This window comes from Lepisosteus oculatus, chromosome 10 (assembly GCF_040954835.1).
Source record: "Lepisosteus oculatus isolate fLepOcu1 chromosome 10, fLepOcu1.hap2, whole genome shotgun sequence".
Classification (NCBI taxonomy): Eukaryota; Metazoa; Chordata; class Actinopteri; order Semionotiformes; family Lepisosteidae; genus Lepisosteus; species Lepisosteus oculatus.
Window position 1 is genome coordinate 33020316 of NC_090705.1, and position 23729 is coordinate 33044044.

General features: G+C 37.6%; 1 protein-coding gene across 16 annotated transcripts in view; it reads left to right on the forward strand.

Moving 5' to 3' along the window:
* The first annotated feature begins 232 nt into the window (after window positions 1–232).
* Window positions 233–23729, forward strand: part of LOC107078615 (dentin sialophosphoprotein) — a 33336-nt gene continuing 9839 nt past the window's right edge. For 4 of the 16 annotated variants that reach the window (XM_069195097.1, XM_069195098.1, XM_069195108.1 and 1 more), the window contains exons 1-28: window positions 233–300; window positions 2057–2121; window positions 2757–2825; window positions 3325–3360; window positions 4963–5004; window positions 6362–6403; window positions 6595–6639; window positions 6784–6819; window positions 8081–8131; window positions 8236–8280; window positions 9700–9738; window positions 10657–10713; window positions 11040–11078; window positions 12503–12547; window positions 12767–12805; window positions 13293–13337; window positions 15144–15188; window positions 15370–15414; window positions 16188–16232; window positions 16430–16474; window positions 17095–17139; window positions 17242–17271; window positions 18021–18059; window positions 18729–18767; window positions 19214–19252; window positions 20993–21034; window positions 21783–21827; window positions 21940–21990. In XM_069195097.1, the coding sequence (XP_069051198.1) occupies window positions 290–300; window positions 2057–2121; window positions 2757–2825; window positions 3325–3360; window positions 4963–5004; window positions 6362–6403; window positions 6595–6639; window positions 6784–6819; window positions 8081–8131; window positions 8236–8280; window positions 9700–9738; window positions 10657–10713; window positions 11040–11078; window positions 12503–12547; window positions 12767–12805; window positions 13293–13337; window positions 15144–15188; window positions 15370–15414; window positions 16188–16232; window positions 16430–16474; window positions 17095–17139; window positions 17242–17271; window positions 18021–18059; window positions 18729–18767; window positions 19214–19252; window positions 20993–21034; window positions 21783–21827; window positions 21940–21990 (1216 nt within the window). In that variant the 5' untranslated portion in view covers window positions 233–289. The remainder of the gene's footprint in view (window positions 301–2056; window positions 2122–2756; window positions 2826–3324; window positions 3361–4962; window positions 5005–6361; window positions 6404–6594; window positions 6640–6783; window positions 6820–8080; window positions 8132–8235; window positions 8281–9699; window positions 9739–10656; window positions 10714–11039; window positions 11079–12502; window positions 12548–12766; window positions 12806–13292; window positions 13338–15143; window positions 15189–15369; window positions 15415–16187; window positions 16233–16429; window positions 16475–17094; window positions 17140–17241; window positions 17272–18020; window positions 18060–18728; window positions 18768–19213; window positions 19253–20992; window positions 21035–21782; window positions 21828–21939; window positions 21991–23729) is intronic. The other 12 variants (XM_069195105.1, XM_069195101.1, XM_069195099.1 and 9 more) reach the window with 12 other exon arrangements.

Genomic DNA, 23729 nt, shown 5'->3' on the forward strand with positions numbered 1-23729 from the left:
AAATACAGTATGTAGTCAGTTATTCTAGCTCAATATAAAACACGCTTCCTTATAAGTTCCCCCAGAACAGCCTTTTTGTTTTATTGTATTTTAATTAAAGTAAGCTGGGGGAGCCACTTTGGTCCTAGGGGCTGGGGTTATCACTCAAGCCCTGCCCCTTCTGGAGAAAGGGAGCTGAAAGGGTATAAAACATTTGGAGATACCCAGTCAGGCACAGGGAAGTCAAGTCAAAAGCTTGTGTGTTACCTGCCCTTTCTTTGTTCCTGTGATATCTGTCTTCACTGAAAAGATGTTGTGCCGGTAAGTGAACAAAGCAGCATCTCTAAATAGTGTGTTATCTGTTACCAGATGAAAATGTATATGCCCTTTGGCTTTCCAAGCACACACATTAAATTTAAGTGGAGAAAAGGGATTATATTTCTGTTTTATTCAGTCACACGTTGGTATAGGTGAGACTTTTTTAGGGATTTTTTAGGGGGGGTTGCCTGTATGTGTTTTTCAAATGCTTTGGGCATCTTAAGATCATGTATTACAAAATTTGTGATCCAACACTTCAAATCAGAGGTCTTTATGTGGGACATTGCTCTTATGTTCAGTACAAAGTTTAGATTTTTTCATATGAGGGCAGATTGTTGTTGTTTAAATCTGCATTTTCACTTCCTACATGTGTTTATTTCCCTACGGGATTAATAAATTCTTATCTATCTTATATCAATATATCACAAAAAACAATTTTAGTTGTTTTATGCTAGTTTCCAAGAAATGTGACAAGAAATTTCTTTTTATGTTTTCATGCAGTTGGACACAGTAAATAGTTTGAATAATTTAACCAATTTTTAATTTAAATTCGTTTCTAAATTGCACGAATTATGCATATGCTGCATCTTTCCACATTGATGTCTATTTTTGTATGAATAAATGAATAAAGCATTCTTTAAAATAAATAACTTTTTGTAAACAGTGTATCCATTGTGCCAAGAGACATTTAAATCCACAATTAACTGCAGTAATTAAGAAGAGAAGCAGAATTAGAATTACATGTCTCACAATTTCATGTTAATGTAAAACACACATCAGAACACACACCTTTGTAGTGTGGTTGTATAGCATGGATGTCATCAATAGAAGATTTTCAAATGTCCCAAAATTATATATTGATTCTTACTTAGATTTGAATAGTTCTTATTCTGATTTTGAAACGATTGTCACATGTCCAAAACACCTTCCATTCATAAATTGAGTTGGAATATAATTGGATTGCTTTAACAGACTTTTACTGCTTTTTTAGTTTCTGTGAACCAAGGATGTTTCCTAGAATTATAATTTCTTAAATTTATTTTTCTATGGTTATTCTAAATTATTAACTAAATTATGGTGTTAACTTCTGTTCTTTATTCCACTCTGCATTACATATTTTTGCAGTGTTATATAGTTATATAATATGTTATATAATTGACTTATTTGAGCACTAGTTCCATTTGATCATCAAAAAAGCATCAGTGAAATATAAGAATAAACTTTTTCTCATAGAAGGGATATCTATGTATGCAAAAGTACTTTCAAAAACCATCAAACTAGAGTTATTATTTTAATGATAATTTAGTTTGTTATTTTAATAATAACATAAATAATTGTATTGATCTAAATAACTACGTATTTAAGATATTATCTTGTTAGTAATGCATGAATGTCCTACTGTGCTTTGGTTGAATTTTAATTCTATTTTGTGGTGATCTTTAATTCAGATCACTACAAAATAGATACTAGGACACAATAATGGCTTTTAAATGAGTAAAAGTGATAGGAGAATATTGGTTATAGTGGCATACATACTCCTTTTGCTCTACCTAATGCTACTACTAGTAAATTTATACTATGTTTTTGTTTGTAATTTAAATTATATTTCCTACTTCTGGGATTTCATCCAGTTAAATATTAGAGACGTGTAACACTTCACAAGTCGCAAACAGAAGGACTTTGGAGATGTCACTTATATTGTTCCCTTGCAAAATGGATGTTTTATTATCTTTTTTTATTTCTGCACTGTTCTTTGTAGAAATCTTTTAATATGTTCTTCTCTGCTAATACTTGCGGCTGTGGTTGCAACTGCTCCTGTAGAAGGTAAGCCATTGTTCCAATGTTCCAAACCATTTATTTATCATAAAATACCAGTCAATGTCCTCTCTGCAGACCCTGCCGTTATACCTGCTGTTAAACCTGCTGTTATATCTTGAGTGAGGTACTTTACCATAGTTATGTCAGTCCACAAAGCTGTATAGGAGTGAGCAGTGACCATTGCTGGTGGGTTATACCTGCGATGGGCCAGTGTCCTTCTGGGGGGGATGTCTTGTGCTCTGGATACTGATACTCTGAGCTCTGACCTCATGAAACACTGTGGTTCTAGTATGCACTCTTACCTTTTACTGAACAACAGTTAATCTCCCAAATCGATCTGTGGTATAAAGCAAAATGTAAGTAAAATTTAACGTTAGTCACTGAATGCTTTTCTTTGTGCCTAAAGAGCAGCAACACAATTAAAACGAATCAGTCAATAGAGATCAGAGGTTCAGAGGATGAACTGCATAGAAATCATGTGTTGCTGCCTTGTGTCGAATCTTTTCTGAAGAACAGATATTAAGCACATGACAAATCCAAATCAGACACTGGTGCTAAAATTAATATAAATGCCCTGTATTCTTAAAAATAATGCTAAGGAATAATTGCTCATCTTTTTCGCACCGATGCCTTGTTTATAGAAAAAGAGACCGAAGAAGTTGAAATCGAAGAGGTAGAAGAAACTGAGGCACTTTCAGAGGAAGAGGAAGGTATGATATTCTGAAGAAAAACAAAGCATCATCCTGTAAACAAACTGTGAATTTCCCAAAGGGATCGATTTCAAGCACACTTTTGCAAGGCCTCTGAGTGGTAGTGTTATACACACGTTAACAAATGTCTGGCATATTTTCAATCAGGGCTGTCCAGTCTTGGGCCTGGAGGGCCGGCTCTTCTGATATCAAAACCAGAAATCAACAGGGAAAATCTAACTATAAACAGGCTATAAACTAACACATCTACAGTACATATCCAAATGGCTTCCCAATTGACCTTAAAAATGGGAAATGAAAGCAAATGACTAAACTGAAATATAAAATAAGGATGTTTGAAATTGTACTTAAATTTGATCAAATTAATATTATATTCTCAGCCCTCCAGTTGAACAGACTGATAAAGCAGGCCTCCCAACACCTGTAATAGTCATTTTTCAGAAAGAAGGAAAAATGTGAACAGTTTTTATCAACTGTATCATTTTCCTTTTCTTTTCAGATGATGATGACACCAAAAGTCAGGATATGAATATGGGTGAGAAGTTAATAACTTACCACCACAATGAGTTAGGCGGAGAGCGTTTTGTTATGTGAACGTTCGAACTAGTTGAACAGAATCCTTTTCAAATTGACACCGCCAACTAAAAAAATGTTCATTTACAGAAACAAAATGTTTGAAGTCCATTTAAAAAAAAAATCATAGCTGAAGTACAGAAAGAAGAATAACAAATAATTTAAGTCCTGAACATTTCATGATTACTACGCAATCACTTTCTAAACAACAATTGTCTCCCAATTTGCTGATTCATCTTTGCATCTTCAACCTCCCTTGGCATGGCCTCCTCTTTAGGTCAATGAGCTGTCAAGATACCCCCTTCCATGGCCAAGTGCTTAACCCATCAGCTGAACACGTAAAATGCAAAGAAAACACAAAAGAGCTTAACTCATAAATGCTGGTTTGTTGCTGCCAAATACTGAACAAGTTTCTAGAAAGTTTGTCTTTTTTTATAATTTGATGGCATCTACTTTCATCATTTTTGATTTAGTCATACCAGACATATTTTTGATTGGAAGGTTTGTAACTGCAGAATATATGTACTGTTTGCAGACATCGAACGGGGGTTTATAAGGACATATACTGTAGGTAACAGTATTGTGCAAAATAATACGGTCGTATCTCTAAAGGTCAATCGAAACAGTGTACTGGAAGAAGAGACAGGTTATCTCCTTGGTGTAGGTGGCATTGTGAGGGTTTTAGGATATTATACATTGGGAATCATCCATCTGTTATCAGAAAGCTGCTTGTTCCTGATAAAGGTGCAACAATTCAGAAAATATCCCAGGAACATAAGGCGCAATACAGAATATTGCAGGCCACATATTCAAATAGAGACACAAGATCCTAACAACCACGTTTTTGGGTGAGAACAGGTGTACCAGGAGAAAACCCAAATGCACACAGGAGAACATGAGAGTTCCACACAGACGGTGCTCCAGTCCAGTGTGGTATTGAATTCACAACCCAGAAGCCACACTAACCACCTCTCCCATCATGCTGACTTAGATTTAATTCAATTCAGTCTAGAACTTCATTAAATGAGAACATTTTTCTGCTAACTGTGAAATCAGTGAAGTCTGTTTTGGAATCGCTAGTGCAAAGAGATTGACATCATTAGCATTATAGTGTTAGTTAAATTCAATACTCATGTTATCTCATATACGAAAAGCAAAGGAACATCTCTGTTGTTGCATTTCATGCGTTGTGCATAAAATCTATTTTCAAGGCACAATATTCATGCATTGGTTCCAAACAAAAATGTACTGTACTGAAGAAATGGGTGTTTCAGTAGTGCCAGGTACTCACATGAGAACAACCTTAATGAAGAACATATCCAGTATATTTTACAACCTCTCCATAACAATAGCTGTCTTATTACCAGTCTTCAGTTTTGATTTCTATAGTTTCTATCTATTAATACAGTGAACAAATCTGCAGTGTTTAGAAACAGGTGAGACAAAGCCTAGTTAGTGCTTTTCTTGTGAACTTTGGTACCTACTTCTTTTTTACCCAAATGCTTTGCCATTATTAGTTATTTGGTTGAATGTGAACCTAGTTGTTGTGGTTTTGTTTTTTAAGGAACTGGAACTCAGAAGACTACCCCTACATCGAAAGATAAAGGTAAGAGAAAGCTATTCCTGCTCACTCGTATGAAATGAAGTACTGCTATGTATTCTTCTGAACAGGTGTTTAACTAAGATCACTTTATTAGTCATATACAATTTTTTGCATTAGGAACTTGTCTTTTCACTTGCTCTCTATGAGACACACAGGTGGGGAGGGAAGCTTGGGGTCAGAGCACAGGGTCAACCATTTATTCAGCACCTCTGGAGCAGCTGGGGTTAAGTTGAACTGGCAACCTTCCATCCACAGGCATAGATCCACAGTGCCACTGCTCCTGAGGTCATAGCTTGCTCAGTGCTGCACAGAGTACTGTACATGTGTCCAGAATTTAGGTTTTGCTCAATCTGATCAACTGAAATTTCCCACTTAATGCCACTATTGCTGGGGCCCTGGGTTCAATTCCTGGAGTGCTTTGTGCACAGAGTTTGTATGTTCTCTTTGCGTTTGCATAGGTTTCCTCCAGGTATGCAAAGACTTATGGTAGGTTAATTGGTTTCTGCGAAAATTAGCCCGCGTGGTGAGTGGGTGTGTTTATGTCTGTCTCTGCCCTGTGATGGACTAGAGTCCTGTACCGAGTGTATCCTGTGCTGCACCCAAATAAAGTGGTTTGAAAATGGAGGAATAGAATTCTATTGTTCAAGTAATTTCACATTTCTCTTCTTCATCCCTTGGTTTGGGGTACCAAATTCAAATAAAAAGATTTATAAGAAATCATTTGTCCCCTCTACAGTAAACCTGCTCGATGAATGTATGTAAATGTACTCTCCTCACTATATGTATCACATACTGTTGTGATTTCATGTACATCATGTGATTTTATGTAACTTTTATCTTTTGCTTGTGTGTTTTGTACTTTTATGGGAGACGCCAAAGATACATTTTCACAGTAGCGGATAATATAGTATCTATCCTTCTCAGGTATTGGGGATATTCTGTTCTGGTATTATCTCAGTGTCATGCACAGGACGTTTTGAACAACATGTTTAGCGTTCGGTGTACTCTGGTTACATTTCTTTATTAACCACTAACGAAAGACTTTTTTCTGTACATAGAACATAGAAATTTAAATAAAACATTGAGAATTCCATAAATGAGAAACAACACACTCGTTAGCTCTAACACAGGGTTGTGGGTTGCACTGAGGGAGCAAACTGTTCAATGTTTTAATTAAGAGCATTGACAGTTTTGCAGCATTTTTCTTCAAACCTAATGGATAGGCAAACTCTGTACACTTGAAGTACATATCTACTAGACGATGAAACTTGAGAACCCTTCATAGCCATTTCATATTAAAGCTGTGTGCAAGTGAATTGTCAATTAATGGCTTCTGAATGAAACATTGGTCTTGTTCAAGGTACAGGAAGTCAACAGGACAGTTCTGAAACAGATCCTAATGGTAAGTTATACAACTCTCATTTGCCTCCAGATTTCCAATTGACCATTTCTATAGTACTGTATGTGCAGTCCATCTGCGCTGCCTTGTCAACATGAATACATTTTAATTGAATTAAAAACTGTATAATCCATTCTGCAAAATTAGTTTTTACTTTTTCACCGCATTGCATTGTTGTTTTGCCATCGCCACAGGAAAGAAGCAGAGCAGTGGCAGCGCCACACAGACTGATCCCAACAGTAAGTGTAATTCTAATCATTTTAGCCAAACTACTAATCTTATTTCAAGTAAACACTGTAATTAACTCAAAACACGATAATCATTATTGTCGTACGATTATTTCATTTTATGTAGACATTAATTAAATCTTCACTTTTACGTAGCATCAAGCAGTACCTCTGGAGAGGCAGGAACTAAGGGTGAGTGAAAGTTGACTTTTTCCATCAGTAATACTGAAGCATTGGTCTGGCATTCGTCACAATGTCTCTCACAGAGTATTTTATGTAGTATTTATTCTTTCTACACACGTGAATACCAAAATAGCAGTAAACTCATTCTTTATGTTGTCAAATTCTTTCTAGTAAATTCTTTCAATAGTTTGGTCAACTTCTAATGACGAAACATGCCAACGAGCATAAAAGGATAGCATACTTAATACTTAAGGTTTATGTCGCCTGGCTGAGAAATAACAGTGCTGGTCGGAGATCAGCGCTCTCACATCCTTTGCGAAAGTCTGGGAGGCATGAAGGCAGCCAAATTAATTAATTACGCCTCGACAGCCTTTTTTCACCAAGCATGGAGGTCACAGCCTTTCCATCCTACGGCCAGGCGGGTTAAGCCAAAGTCTCACAGTCTTCGGCTGCTGTCATTCTCCGAGAAGACAGTATGAGCCAGGGAGAAATCGCTGCAGCGGTGAAGCTGGGGTGGAGGGAAAGGTGCTGTAAAGGCTGTGCTCTGCACCTCGTGTTCAGCCAGCGAGCTTTTATGAGTAAGGAAGCGAAAGGTTCGAATCTGACCTCTTTCCGAACTTTTAGTTAGCTAATAATAATTAATAATTCCTTACACTTACATAGCACTTTTTCTGGACACTCCGATCAAAGCGCTTTACAGGTAATGGGGACTCCCCTCCACTGCCACCAATGTGCAGCCCCGCCTGGATGAAGTGATACCAGACAAATTGCGCTAGTGCACTCACTACTACTAGTGAGGAGGAGAACAGAGTAATGAAGCCAGTTCATAGATGGGGATTATTATGGAGGTCACAATTGGTAAGGGCCAGGGTGAAATTTGGCCAGGATGCCAGGGTAATACCCAGAGAAACACCCTGGGTATTTTAATAACCACAGAGAGTCAAGACTTTAGTTTTACATTATAGTTTTACAGTATAGTGTCTCTGTCACTGTACTGGGGCTTTAGGGCCCACACAGGCCACAGGGAGAGTGCCTTCTACTGGCCCCACTAACACTTCTTCCAGTAGCAACCTTACCTTTCCTAGCAGGTCTCCCAGCCAGGGTGTGACCAGGCTCACACCTGCTTAGCTTCAGGGTGATATAACTGTTGGCTAAACTAAACACCATTTCTCGTAAGTGTGGAACACCACTATTTATTCTCTCAGTTGGAGCCCAAATCATTCTTTTTTCGTCTTGTAAAAAGCATGACAGAGACATGTTTGCAATACAGGTAGCAGCGTTGGAGTCCAGACTGACAGGCCCTATGACCTCAGTTCTCACGGTGAGAGGCTTCTTTTCATTGTGTGATTTGTGTTGGCTTGATTCTGAATTGCCCCTTTTCCACTATTTTGTACAATCAGTGATATTTGTCTTTTTTTATTTTAGATATTGGCATCCAGACAGGTTCAAGCACTGAAACAGCCGCAACAGGTGTTTACTCACTGTTCATTTTAAACTGAAAATGAAAATGGCGAGAATGCAACATTTTAAAAATTCGGCTTGACGTTCCTATAGATTTAAAACTAAAAATGGCAATAAATTCTGGATTCATCATGAATTTCAGCCAAACTTGAAATAAGTTATTTGTGCATTTTATTTCTCTATCAGAATTGATTAGGAATTTTGTTCCCATTATCTGAAAAGTGACTTATCTATTTTTATATTGAATGTTCATATTCAAAATTAGATAATTTCTTTCAAAATAACAATATTAGGTAAATTAAAAGCCCCTTCAAAGCAATGCAGTTCAAACTAATTACGTCTGAGACTGAAAGAGATAAGAAAATGTGTACAAGAGGTACATTTTAAAGGTTGTACTTGACAGATCCCTGTCTTCAAGACATTTAGCAAACACAACATGCAGGCATTTCAATGGATCTAACAATGCAAGTAAATGATTGGAAAGTTCATAATATGTGCATGGTTCTAACATATCAGCTGACAAAGTGCAGTGGTTAGCATTGCTGCTTTGCAGCACTGGGGCCCTGGGTTCAATTCCTGGGGTGCTATCTGTGAGGAGTTTGTATGTTCTCATTGCGTTCATGTGGATTTTCACCTGGTGCCCCGGTTTCCTCCAGTTCAAAAGCATACTGGTAGGTTAATTGGCTTCTGCGAAAATTGCCCCTGGTGTGACTGTGTGTGGTCCTGAGTTTTCATCTGTCTACCCTGCAATAGACTGGCATCCTGTCCAGGGTGTACCCTGCCGTGGGCCCCTTGCTTGCTGGGATAGGCTCCAGCTCCACCCCGACACTGAGTTGGAAGAAGTGGAGGATGGATGGCTCTAACACGTTGCTAGCGTAATGCTTCTTGGGGTTTCCGCCCTTGCCCCTCCAGCCCTGGCAGCTCGTCCCTCACTGCCGGGGCACGAACCCGGGTCTCTGGCGTCACGCAAGAGGGAACTAGCCAGCTGAGCTAAAGGAGAACTCCCGCAGCCCGGGGGACTGAGATCCCTGTTATATGCAGGGGCGTATTCATTACACTAGGGAGGAAGTCAGGAAGGAGAAACTGTTCTATAGATCTTCAACATTGCAATGGAAGGCAGTGGCAGGTCTGCAATGTGTTCTGGAACATTCTATGTACAAAAGGAAGGGATGTGACGAAAAGGGCTTAACATGTATCATGAGAGTAGAAGATACTTAGGCTTAGAAGGCTTAGTAGGATAAACAGAAAGACCAGCTTGGTCACATTATTATACAAAGCACCTTACTGGACAAAAGAGAAAACAGGTAACACTGATTCGAGAGAAAAAGATTTTGAATGTCTGTGGCATTCAGGACTGAATTGTCTGGAGGGCTGTAGTTTGCTTAAAAAACATGTATGCTGAATCCAAGTGTTTTATACATTTTACAGGTGAACAAGGAAGCTCAAGCTCACAAGCACACTCCACAGGTAAAGCAACTCTTCTGTGTGAAACAGGGTTTGTTCAGTCCTTGAACCCATTAGATACGTCCCATAAAGTCAGTTTCTGTTCTCCCATGGTCAACGGCCACATTTTTGGTACAGCAGAATTCACTGCTGCTTGCAAAAGGTGCTGTATGGCTCTGACCCCAAAATGCACTTTTTCAACAAACATTTAGTTTTATAGACATATTCAACATGCTAACATGCTCGCAAAATCAAGCTGAACATCCCCATCTTCATATACATCTTTATAATGATCTCCAAATGAGTGAGATTGATGTTATGGGTGGTAATATAATAAACTAAAATAATTGAATATTTTGAAATCTGGGGAGTTGGTTGATTATGAAAAAGATGTATTTCTTCGTGTATTTTCATTTGGTTTTAGAAAAAGAGCAGGTACTTCACAGTGTAGCCTTCTGGAACCTATACTGAGAAGAATGTTGATATCTCCTTGGGTTTCTACCTATTACCTAAGAGAACGTGTGAAAATATGGGTGCGAAATATAAAAATTGTTTTTTACATTTCCCACAGTCTGTATACTGTTGAATTTTGTTGAGACTAGATCTGAAAACATTGTTTTATTCCCGCCATTAAAATCTTAGCATTTGTTTCACGTGGGAACCCAGTAATTTCAAATTGAATGTATTCTGTGCATTTTGTGCTGAGAAATCAGCTCCAAATACCACTGAAGCTTTGACATTATTTTTAATTAAACAAAGGCACTAAACTCAAGAAGGGGCATCTGAAATATTCATTTCAAATATTTAGAAACATTCTGCAGGGTTTCAGAGTTTTGCGGTCAGTGTAAAGTGATAAGATCAGAGTTCTGCTGGAAGTGTGTCCAAATAAATGTGAAAGGGTATGTAGTATTTCGCAGGTCATTAACAATATCATTATTGTAGGTTCTGGAGGTCAACAAGGGAACACTGCAGATACCATCATTGATGGAGATCCCACAGGTACGGTAATAAGGAATTGAGCCTTACCGCATTCTGTAAAACTGAGAAGGTCACTGTTTTCTCACTGTACTCTGACACGCTCCAAGTTCTTAGTTCAGTTGGCACTTAGTTAAACTACATTTTATGCCGTTCCTTTTGAGCTTACTTGAACACACAATAGTTTGATGAAAAATAATCTAAAATACAAAAGATGGGAAGCAGACAGAAGAAAATGAATCTTTCTAGAAAATAGACTACTTTATCCACAAATAGCCACAAATCAATTATCTCACTAGAATCCTGTTGCTTAAAGCATAAAAATCTATTTCTAAACTTTTTTTTTTTAGTAACAGATCAGCAAAGCAGTTCTCAGGTAGATGCAAATGGTAAGTTATGAACAATGTTGTGCTTGACTTTGCATTTTGATTTGGCAGGAAAGTGGCATTTTGGGCAGAAAAATGGCCTTAGAATGAGTAAAAAATAATAACTTGTTTAAATGTAAATTTTCAACATTTTAAATATTTTTATGTCACTTTGCTGAAAAATGTCAAATTTCAGGAAACGTCACACATTTAGAAGCAGCACTCATTGATATTTCTGGGAATTAACACCTTAACCTGCAGAAAATGAGAAGCTAATGTGAATTAAATAATCATTTTCTTTTTCTTTGTCACGGAGGTTAACATTTTCAATGCTTTAAGTAGCTTTCCCTAGTAGCAATATCCGAACAATAGCTAATAATTAACACTTTTATAAAGTGTTGTGTTGGGAATTTAAAGTGTTCATTTAAGACACATAAATAATGCAAAACATCTATTATCCATTTTCTAACCTCAACATCCAATCTATGGTCTGGGAGGGAGCCAGAGCCTATCCCTGCAAGCAAAAGGCAATTTTGCCCACAATGCAAAACAAATTCCTCTAAATATAAATTCATACTACTAAAATGAATCACTAGAATTGCAGGTAGGTTAACAGCATCCAAACAAAATTCCACAGCAGCATTTTGACTTATACTGCATGTATCATTCTGATCACTTTCATGTTACCCAGGAATACAAGTTCTGAATTCCAATTTCGTTCTGCTTGGATGATGTCTGAAAAAATTTTAGCCAGTTTTGAAGTTGTTTGGCTACAGGGTGTTCAACGACAAACAGTTTGAATTCTCTGAATAAAATGGTACATGGCCAATTTGATTTATACAGAAACTTATTTCCATATTTTAATTATATGATCACTAAAATTTATAATCTAACAAATTTAGAAATTGGCCAAACAATCTTTGAATGGTAGCAGATTTGTGGCTGGTTGAACAAGAGAGCAAAATTAAATGGTAGCTAAATAGCCTCTCAGAAACCCCACTTACTGCCATATATAAAATTAATGATACCTAACAGGAATGTAGATAATTGGCCAGCATACAGTGATTTATAAGAATACGCTTGCAATGTATCAACCAGAATTTCATGACTCACTGTGACAATAAAAAAGATTTATTAACCTTTTAGGAGTAAATAAATCTGAAGCATTGTTAAAATCTTTTAATTAAATTAATACACCATCACCAATTGTCCACCATCTTGGTTGCCACTGGGCCTTACTTTCAGCAGATGCAATTACACAAATGTTGCAATTGTTTCACATTTCAAAATGTGTCCATATACCCACCAAGTTTGAACTTCATCAGTTACATGTTTGCCCGGGGCCAGTTAGACACTTGGAAAGAAAAAAATAAACTTTTTTTGGGGTTCTGAGATTTTCCATCTCGGACACCTAATAATAATGAAAGATTTTTTTTCTTTTATTGAAGGTGCTGGAAGTGTCTTTGGCACAAGTTTACAGATAGAGCAACCAGGTAAATTTCCTTTTTCTGAAAAAAAAATTTGACCAGGGCTTTGAAAATTATCATAATTTTATTTAATGCAATCTCTGAAATGTGATATCTGTATAATACCTGGTTGTCCTAAGGTAAGAAAAATTCAATTTAACTATGTTATAAAACAAAAAATAAATTAAATAATATTGTCAATGTTGTGTTTTAGAATATAACTAGAAAATATTTTTCTTCCATTAGGTTCAGAAGCACATTCTGACTCTCGAACAGAGTTTAATGGTAAGTAAATCATTTGAATATTTGGCACATTAAATAGAAGTTACTTTTCTGAAGTTCAGGAGGGATAACAATGACAAGTCAATCTCACACACCTCTATCTAATCAACATCCTCACCAGCTATATACAGTAACTGAACCTGTTAATACTACCTCATGTTTCAATCCGTTTGAACGGGGTTCGAGTCTCCTTGTGCTGTGGCCATTCAAACTTTGAGTCAAACTTCTCTTACCAAGTTTCTTCCAAACATTCACAAAGTATTCAATCCTCCCAAGCTGCTGTCCCTAGTGAAGTCCTGATGTATCAAACTCGGGATCCTACTTATTAAAATTCATCATTTTAAAATGCTTTACCAGGTTTGTTTTGTATAGCCTTAATAACTAAGATTTTTTTATTAGCCCTTCCTCATAAAGAGTTATACATTTCTAGTTATACATTTTACTGAATTATAAAATGTATAGATTTATAAAGAGTTTGTTTCACTCTCAGGAAATGGGAATAAGCTTATGGCTGGATCTTACACTGGAACTACAGGTAAGTCAGGGGCCTGAGCAAACAACTCTTTACAGAAATGTGTTTTCTAAAACCCCCAGCAATATTTGGGGTGCCAAAGTGTCATTTTTATTTTACACTTTTTCAAAGGGTCTGTCTTTGTTCTTCGGACTGCTTGTGGGGCCCTAAATCTTAACCACTCATCTCCTCTCAGAGTGAATTCTGCATTGTTCTCTTCCCTCTTGACAACACAAAGCTGATGGTAGTAGCTAGAACTCTTTGATAGTCACCAGATACTAGAGCATTCACTTCATTGCCCCCTGCTGCTCCCTCTTCCCTCCATTTTAATCAGCAGGCACTGGAGAATTAAACTCAATTAACTCTACTTCACTCATTTCTCAATCTTCACTTTACACAAGTTGACACTACAGCACTGAAAGAAGCTTATCCTTTAACGCCCAGGTCTCAGTCTTCACAACAGCTTTTCTCTCGCACTGTTTCCCAAGCACCAGATCTTACATAACACAGCACCTGTATTTAACAGCCGATCCTGTTTGGCCAGGGCCGCCACCGCTCTTTAAATAAAAGGTTGTATCCCTGACACAGCAGCAGTGGGTTTGTTGTTTTCTCATCTCACATTCCCTGAGACGTTCAATCTGTCTGCTGATGTTAAGACACAGGACGTATTCCGGAGTCAACCTGTGTGCCAAGCTATGCCCAGTTCCTCAATGTCCTCATGCTTAGAGTCAGCCCTGGTTCAGCTAGCTCACCTTTTCCTCAGCAACATACTTCTTCCTCATTGTGCCTGGCAAGCTACCTATGAAACAGCCTCCTTGTCCAGCTCCTGCGACCCTTCACAATATAGCTTATGCTGTATTTAATTAAGCATACCTAGCCCACAATCCCCCACAGCCCTAGTCATTTTAAATCATCCCTCCACTTGGGATCTAAACTTCCAAACTAAAGTCTAAATAAAGCCTGAAGCCCTTTCCCTTCTATTTCTAGCCCAGTGCGCCAGCAACCATATCACCCTCCAGCTCACAACTGGCAACCCACTGAAGCTAAGCAGGTGTGCCCTGATCAGTACCTGGATGGGAGACCTCCTGGCAAAACTAAGGTTGCTGCTGGAAGAGGTGTTAGTGGGGCCAGCAGGGGGTGTTCACCCTGCAGTCTGTGTTGGTCCTAATGCCCCAGTCTAATGATGGGGCCACTATACTGTAAAACAAAAAAGGTGCCATCCTTTGGATGAGGCATAAAACCAAGGTCCCGACTCTCTGTGGTCGTTTCTCGAAAAGAGTAGGGGTGTAAACCTGGCGTCCTGGCCAAATTTTCCATTGGCTTTACCAATCTTGGCCTCCTAATAATCCCCATCTATGAACTGGCTTAATTACTCTGTTCTCCTCCCCACTAATAGCTGAAAAGTGATGAGCATTCAGGCGCACTATGGCTGGTCACATCATCCAGGTGGATGCTGCACATTGGTGATGGTAGAGGGAAGTCCCCATTACCTGTAAAGTGCTTTGAGTGGAGTGTCCAGAAAAGCACTATATAAATCTAAAAAATTATTAATTATTATTATTACATGAAGAGCCCACTAGCACCTTTCCCACACATGGAATTTCACTCCATCTGAGTATTAATGACTCACCCAGAGCAGCTGTGTCACATTCAACAGGTTAATTACTAGATGGCCAAGTTGGTTCAAGGCCCCACTAATGACCTTGCATTTTGAGCCAAGATGGTGGCTTTTCACAAACCCACTTCACATGTTGATTATTATCATAGAACCGAGGAGAAGTATGTATTCATGGTATGTATTATGACTCATACCTTGTGTGTTCACAATAGGAGCAGACCATCAGCAAAACATTCCTTCTGAGACCCATTCTGCAGGTATGGTCATCTAACTTACTTTGGTAACATTCATCCAAAACCAATCACCAACACAAAATATAAAAGTAGAATTCTTATTTAATTTTTTGACTCCCTATGCAACAGTGCAAACACGGATGTAACTTTTTTTGTCAAAAAGCTGTAGACTATATTGAGCCGGTATTGCACTGTTCTTTCTCAGACTACCCAGATCAAACTGCTGCAAGTGCCCAAGCAGATTTGACAGGTTAGTAAAACACAAAGATGGTGAAACTGTGGTGAGGATTGCTGCCTTACAGTACTGGGGACCTAGGGTCAATACCTGAGGGGCTATTTGTGTAGAGCTTGTATGTTCTCCCTACTGTATGTTCATGTGGGATTCTCCCAGGTGCTCCCACAGTCCAAAGACATACTTGTAGGGAAAATTGGCCCTGGTTTGTCCGTGTCTGTGTGTGCCCTGCAATGGACTGGCGTCCTGTCCAGGGTGTATCTTCCCTTGTGCCTTTGCCGGAGGCTCAGGTTCCCCACCGACCCTGTATTGGGAAAATCGAATTGATATTGGATAGATGGAAAAAACACATTTATTTATATCATAAATAATGTATAAATCTACATAATGAACAATTGTTTTGTTCTTTATGATAATTTGTACAATACTTGCACTATTACAACCATTTGTTGAAAAATATTAAAAATAAAAGACATATCGCCTTTTGCATCTGTCATCATTTACAGGTGAAGCACAGGGAGGTCAAATGTGAAACGGCTCCAAGTCAGTCACACCTGATTGTATTCTGAAATGACATTTAAATAGAAAATGATTTCTGCTGCAGGGAAGCAGATATGAACATTCAGTCCTAACAAATCTAGATTAATGAATCAATCTGCATTTCAAATGAATAATCCTGTCTTTATGAGTCTCTGTTCCTATCTCTATTCCTGTCTTTATTTAAATCCAGCCAATATTAATATTATGACATTGCATCTCCCTGAAATACTGAAATATTTATTTTTAAACAGGAAACGCATCAAGTGCCGAGGTTCTTACAGAGTCAACAGCCAGTGGTAAGTAAAACTCAAAGCTTTGTTTCATCAGACTTTAATAACCTGTCTGAGAAACTGGGACTGCAGTTCCCCCTTTAAGCCACATAAATAAAAAACTACAGTATAATTTGCAAAAATAAATTAATCATGGTGAAGTACAGTATTTCATTATTGATTATGATAATTATCATTATTAATTAAGTTAATTCTGATATTAGGAGCTATAGATCCTACCAACACCGGCTCCCAGACGGACATCACAGGTGTGTTCCTTTGCTTCGATTAATTTTTCTCTTAAGACTAATCTGCCCACGTTTGTATATGTTGATTAACATGAAGTCTGAAGACATCATCAAAAAATAATTGTCTTAAACACTAAATCTAAAAAAACATGTAATTTGGGAGTTCATTCCTCTGGTTGAACCTGAGAGAACTATCTGTAATGTACCTGTGTTCTGGTGGTTGTATATTAAGGATTAACTTTCAGAACTATTTTATTTTTTATTTTAGTATATTTTAATTTAAGAATATCCAGCTTGCTCTAGCTTGTACAGATGTATCTTTTTTTAAGACAAATGATGAAATGCACACACTGCATGGTTAATTCCGAACTCCCCCAGTTCTTTCCAAAGATATAGCAGTAAATCATCAGCATAGGAATAGTGAGGTCTATTTAGTAAGAGTGAATGAAAAAATAAGGTGCTGAGCGGTCTCCTACTTTACTTTACTTTCCTAGATTTTCCTAGATTTTCTCAAAGAGGTCTCACTGTTTCATTTTCCAGTTGTAGATTTAAAGGTATTGCAAATATATATTCAAGGTACTTCTGTATATTGAGTACGTATATTTCTGTATTATATTTTTGCATGATTTGTTTTATTTCAGATACAGGTCATCAGCTCAGCACTAGTTTCAGCACAGATTCTACAGGTCTGTGTGAATAATAATAAAACTTTAGATATTTCTATTTGAAAAATGTAAATATACAGTATAACAAATTAGAAGCTCTTTTTTCCCCTGTACATTCACCAGATTCAACTAGCTCACAGATGGATCAAAGAGGTGAGTACTTTTAATCAACGGTATTGAAACAATTTACCTCCTTTTTTATTCTTGTTTATTTTAACATCACTTTTATTTGATGAGACATTCAGATGTTATTTTTAAAGAAAACTTCTTCAGAAACAACCATATAGACGTATCTAGGGCTTCCAAAGTGAAACCGCCTTTGTGTTTGAAAAGGAAGAAGTGGAGGTTAATTTAATGCTGAATTCCTCCATTTGTTTCTTTGCTGCCTGTCCGCACTGACACAGTTCTCCACTCAACCTGTGCATTTCTAGTACAATGGAACAAGGTCCAAATTCAACAAAAGCAAAGACGCATTAGCTGAGTCTTAAAAATGCATAGTAAATGCTGCATTGGTGTTTAACAAATCCAAAAAAGTGAACTTTGTTCATTACAGTAAAAGTGATGTAAATTTGAAGAAAAGAAATACAATCATTCATTTTGCCTTGATCTCAGTCGAATATTTTAATAATATGGTAGTGCAATAAGACTGCTGTCAATGCCCTAACAGAGCACTGTAGGAATGATTAGTGTTAGTGTATTAATGATACAGTTACTGTAAGTTCGAGTTTAGCTTAGTTCTGAGAAGAAGGTATAAAATCTTCTGGAGTATGCCTGCCTTTTTTCCAAAATCAATCAAATTTCCACTTTAAACCTTCTGTACTTTTCCCCGAAAATAATCCTATTAATAAAAACAGGCATAGGATTGTGTTTCTCTATAATGTCTGTTTCTGTTTTGGCTCCAGGAGACCATCACAATAGTAGCTCTCAACAAGACAGAACAGGTACTGTCACACTAACCCACAATAGAAGGTGCAGTGAGCGCTTATGGCTTTTCTAAAATGTCAAGCCTGAGGTCCCTCTCATATATTATTAATGCTACCCCTCCATGAGACTGTTTTCAGACCTGTAACAAAATAAATCTCTTCAGGATCACAGAAGATATTCACTCCAGTACATGTAATGAGACCCTCCTAAATGCTTCAGTGAAAGACAAGTAGCAGAGTTCCTTAACCTGCAAATTAAATCAACGGTCATGAAGTCAGTCAGAAGGATATCATTTTAAACCAACTGGATAATCTTTACTTTTGCCACAAGAAATAGCAAAAAACAAAACTGTTGTGCGTTGAAACCATATCTGCATGTCCCGCTTTGTTATATATTTTTCAAGCCTAAAGAACATTGTGTTGTTTGCAACAACCTTACATTCATTAATTTCAGTTCAGTTTCAGTTCAGTTTATTATTTGTCATATGCACAAGTTCAATGAAATGGTTATTTGCATGTATGCTCCAATACAAAGACATTAAGGAAACACCAAATATAAACACAGATCAGCAAAGTTAAATAACATACAGTACAACTAAAATAAAAGTCAGCACAAGCAAAAAAAAAACATCAGAATACAAATAGACTAAAAGCTTGCAGGGAGAAGCTAATTTCTTGTTTTTACAGGGGATCCTTCTTCAAGCAGTTCACCAACAGATCCCTTGGGTCAGTATTTCATTGTATAGCGTTCCCCAATCAAATGTTAAGGGAACGTCACCAGTGACAGCTTTGTAAGACCTTGAAGATGTTTCTTTTAGTTGTCAACATCCTATTGAAAGAATCAGCACAACCTGATGTTAGCCAGTTTAATTTTGTTTTTAAACTGTGCACCCATTTTAGGGTTTCCATTTTAACCTAATTAAAAACTGAAATGAAAAACAGCTCCTCGTTACATTTTAGTTCTATGTAAGAAACCAGACAGAGCTTAGAGATAAGCTCACCCACAGGCTGTGCCTTTTATTATTTCTAAATGTGCTCCATGTAATTTCTTTGAAGCCTGGAGACAGGAGTCACAGGTTGGGAAGAAATGAATTGATTGATTGTTCTTACTTAAAAATGTCAAAAAACATCTAAAGCAGCAATCTTCTGCATGGTTTTGTTTATACTTGCAGGAGAACAGGCAGGAAGTACCACACAACCAGAGACATCAGGTGGACCAAATGTTTTTTTTTCTGTTGAAATAATATTCTCACAAAAAGCCTTGAATATCAAGATTTAGATCATTTATATCATTGTACAGTAGCAGCAATAGCAATTCCTTGCATTTATATAGCAAATGTCACCCCAAAGGATCCTAAAGTATTTGACATATAGGAGAGGGCCCACTTTTTCCACCAGTCAGGTGCAGCCCTGGGTGATGTCTGATAGCCTCACTAGACAACAGATCAGGCAGAGGAGTGAAAACATACTTCACCCACTGAATTAATAAGGAACATTGGGTAGCTAGGTCTGCAAACACAGAGTGAAAGCTAAGCTACGTCCCTAGTAGGGTACTATAGGGTGCTCTTACAAGGATCTTGGTTTAATGTCTCATCAGAGGGACAGTATGTCATAGAGCACAATGTCTCTGGCCATCATTGGTTTGGGGCATACTGCTTCAGAGGGAAGAGTGCCTCTTACTGCGAGGCCAGCAGGGGGCACTCACCCTGCAGTCTGTGTGGGTCCTAATGCCCCAGTATGGTGATGGGGACTCTACTGTAAATGGCACCGTCCTTTCGGATGAGACGTAAAACCGAGGTCTTGACTTTCTGTGGTCATTAGAAATTCCAGGGTGATTCTCGAAAAGAGTAGGGGTGTAACCCTGGTGTCCTGGCCAAATTTCCCATTGGGCTTTACCAACCATGGCCTCCTAATAATCCCCATCTCAGAATTGGCTTCATCACTCTGTTCTTCTCACTGATAGCTGCCGTGCAGTGAGTGTACTGGCGCACTTTGGCTACAGGCGCATCATCCAGGTGGGGCTGCGCACTGGTGGTAGTGGAGGGGAGTCCCCATTACCTGTAAAGTGCTTTGAGTGGGGTGAATATAAGTATAAGGATTTTTTTACTGGTCTCCCAACACCACTTACAGCAGATATCTTGTTCTCTTTAGACGTTTCCCAACAAAGTAAGGCTCACTTAGCTTTTGAGATCTGTTGAGTTCAGGTTAAAAGGCCTTGAAGCAGCTGCTTATTTGCCATTTTATATATGAGTACACAATGCAGATCATCTTTTTCCTATTTCTTCTTCTGTTAGAAAATGTTTAATGTGAAATTTGCCGCATGAATACATCAATCGGTAGCACAGTTTCATTTCCCTGAAAAGCAGTGATATGATTAAGTGGGTTTCCCACAGTCCGAAGACATCCTGACAGGTTAATTGGCTTCTGGCAAAACTGGCCCCGGTGTGAGTGTGTGTGTTTGTGTCTGTGTGTGCCCTGTGATGGCCTGGAGTCCTGTCCAGGGTGTGCCCTGCCTTGTGCTTGTTGCTTGCTGAGATAGACTCCAGCTCTCCCAAATTGTGCTAAAAAAATTGATGGATGGATAAATATTTGCTGCAGATTTTTCAATGCAATAAAAAACATTTTTACAAGAATTACGGCAATCTGTGGGACTGATAAAAGTATCTAAAATGTAAGTCTAAAAAAACAGATCTAAAACAAAACGCTATACAGTATATGTAATACATATTGTTATTAAATAATATGAAGTGAATGATATGATCGTGTGGGGCATGCTGGCGTTTTTAGACTTTTGAGCTATTTGGTATTCTATTAACTATTGAGTTGAAAATACCTTATGCAGTGTCTCTCATTGTTCCAAATTTCCCTGCACAGGATGTTCATTTCTAACAGATTGCATGGAAACCAGCTTCTTTACTTTTGTGCTGACAGTTCTTTTTTCTCTACTCCAGGGAATCAACAAGAAATCAGCTCACTGACACCAGACTCCACAGGTTTGCATGAGGAACCCATTGATGTAGTGACTCTCAGATTGACTCTGGGATTAAATCAGGAGCTAAACCAATAATAACTAATCTCATCAGATTATTTGGATCAACAGATCATGTGTATATCAGGTTTCAAAGAATAATTGAATTGGGAATTCTGGAAATGAGTTTAGTTTTGTAAAGGGCGGATTTCCTTAAAAAAGCAATTATTTGTATTTGATGCAGTGTTTTTGTGGAATTTACAAATCCATTTGTATTCAAATATATTTTAGTTGTCGGTTTTGCTATAGTGTTAATTGGGTTTCTATCACAATTCTGTGCTAGTTTAAAATATAGTAGCAACACAAAATTCCAGGATGAAGTAGAAAAATGGAAGAAAAAAAGGTGAAAAGTAAAAGATCTATAGCCTGTTATAAACCATAGCCTACAGTGAATAAATGTATGTTTCATAGACACTGAAAGTTTTGTTCCTAAATAGAAATTATCCCTGATGTTTGACAATGAAAGGCTAACCCTTTGGTACAAATGTTTAAGGATAAATATATTGTTAAGAATAACTTCTTTCCCAGCATTCATTGTTTTGTCACAAATTGCCACACATAAGACATAGACAATTCAGTAGTGGAGTTACACCCACAGAATAAACATTCTATCATCTTTTAACATCTCCAATGTCAAAGTACTCAAGGGGTGTGTCTATTTCAATGGTAAAAACGTGATTCCATTGTCTGTAATGTTTTTTTGTGGTCTCCAGGCACAACAGATCAGATAATATCTAGTAACTACACAGGCTCTACAGGTGAGGTACAGCACTTGGGTTCCTACATGTACTGAGCCAGAAACTGAATCAGAATTAGCACTGTAACTTTTTAGACTCAATGTCACTCAATGCCTTTATTTGCCTATTGCAGTTTTGGGTGCAGGAGAACATGCTGATACCAGTCTGCATACAGATACAACAGGTAATGATTGCAAATAACATTTTTAAAATGATCTCAGACCAGTGTAAGACAAGCCTCACTTATAGTTCCTTGCAAATGTATTCACCTCCTTCCAATAATGTCGAACACACATTCAGATAGCCAGCAGTTATATCAACCTGCAACTCACAACTGGCAACCCACTATAGCTAAATAGGTGGGAGCCTGTTCAGTACCTAGATGGGAGACCTCCTGGGAAAGCTAAGGTTGATGCTGGAAGAGGTTGTCGTGGGACCAGTAGGGAGCGCTCATCCTGCAGTGTGGGCCCTGATGTCTCACTATAGTGATGGGGACACTATATTGTAAAAAATATGTCTCTTGGAAAGAGTTGGGGTCTTAACCCTGGTGTCCTGGCCAAATTCCCCCATGCTCTTTATCTATCACTAATAATTCTAATAATTCCTATCTATGAATTTGTCTTCATTGCTCTGCTCTCCTTCACACTGATAGCTGATGTATGGTGAGCTTACAGGCTGCTGACGCATCATCCAGGTGGGGGCTCCATATTGATGGGAATGGAGGGGAGTCTCCTTTACCTGTAAAGCGCTTTGTTCAGAAAAGTGTTGTAGAAGTGTTAGGATGATAATGATTTTATAATTTTTTAAATCAAAAACTGAATATTCAGTCTTAAGAGTTTCATGGGTGATAACCTTATTCAGTAGCTTAATGACCCAAAACACTAGGGTGTCTTAACAAGAAGAGAGAGCATGTCCTTCGGTAGCCAAGTCAAAGTCCTGACTTAAAGGGTTAAAAAAATGTCTAGTGACTCTCGAAAATTGTATCCAGCAAGTTTGCAAAGAAGAATAGGCGAGAGTTGCACCAACCCAGAGTTATCCAAAACGATAAGCAACTGTATTTGCTCCCAGAAGGTTTTTACTCAGAGGGGTGAAAACTTGATGACAATATTTTGAACAAATATCTTAAGACATATTTTAGTTTTTTGTTTTTCTTTGTAGGTTTCTCTTATATTTAACTTCTTTCAAAGATATGAGTAAAGGTTTATCCCATGCTAAAAAGAGAAGAAAAGAAACACAACATTTCAGTTGTGGAGCCTTCTTCAGGTGCGTTTTCTTCCCTTTTCAGCCTGGAATAAACCTTTGCGTGTTCCTTTGCAGCCTACGCACGCTGACGCAGCTCCCTAAATTGAACTTCTTTCAAAGATATTCAAGTTTAAGTATTCAAGTTTTTAATACTTATATTCATTGTAAAAATATGTATACATAATTTGTAATTATAAAACTTTTCATTGGTACTTTTTAAACACATTTGTAAGGCATGGTAATGAAAATAGGTACAACAGCAGCAAAATATAAATTATAATATAATATAAAATATTTTTAGTTTTTTTCAAGAACAAAATGGCATTCTCTGAAACTCAAGAAAGTTAAAGTTTTTAGAAACAACAATTTCTGAAACAAGACAGAGATTTGCCATCTTCCTTTTTGTGCTACTTTTTAGGAGAAAGTTAATCTCTACTTGTTTCTTAGCAGCTCACAAAACGACACAGCTTTCCACTTGAAACCTTTAACAAAACACTCCATTAACCCAGTGAGAGCAATTACTTTGTGTAATTAATGGATTTTCTGTGGGAAATCCAAGGTTGATGACCATCAACAGATACTTAGCATAACATTATTAGAGTAATCCGCTCTTAATTAGAGATATGAAAATAAACAATTTGTGCCCATTACCTATTAGACCATATAATTATGAGAAAGCAG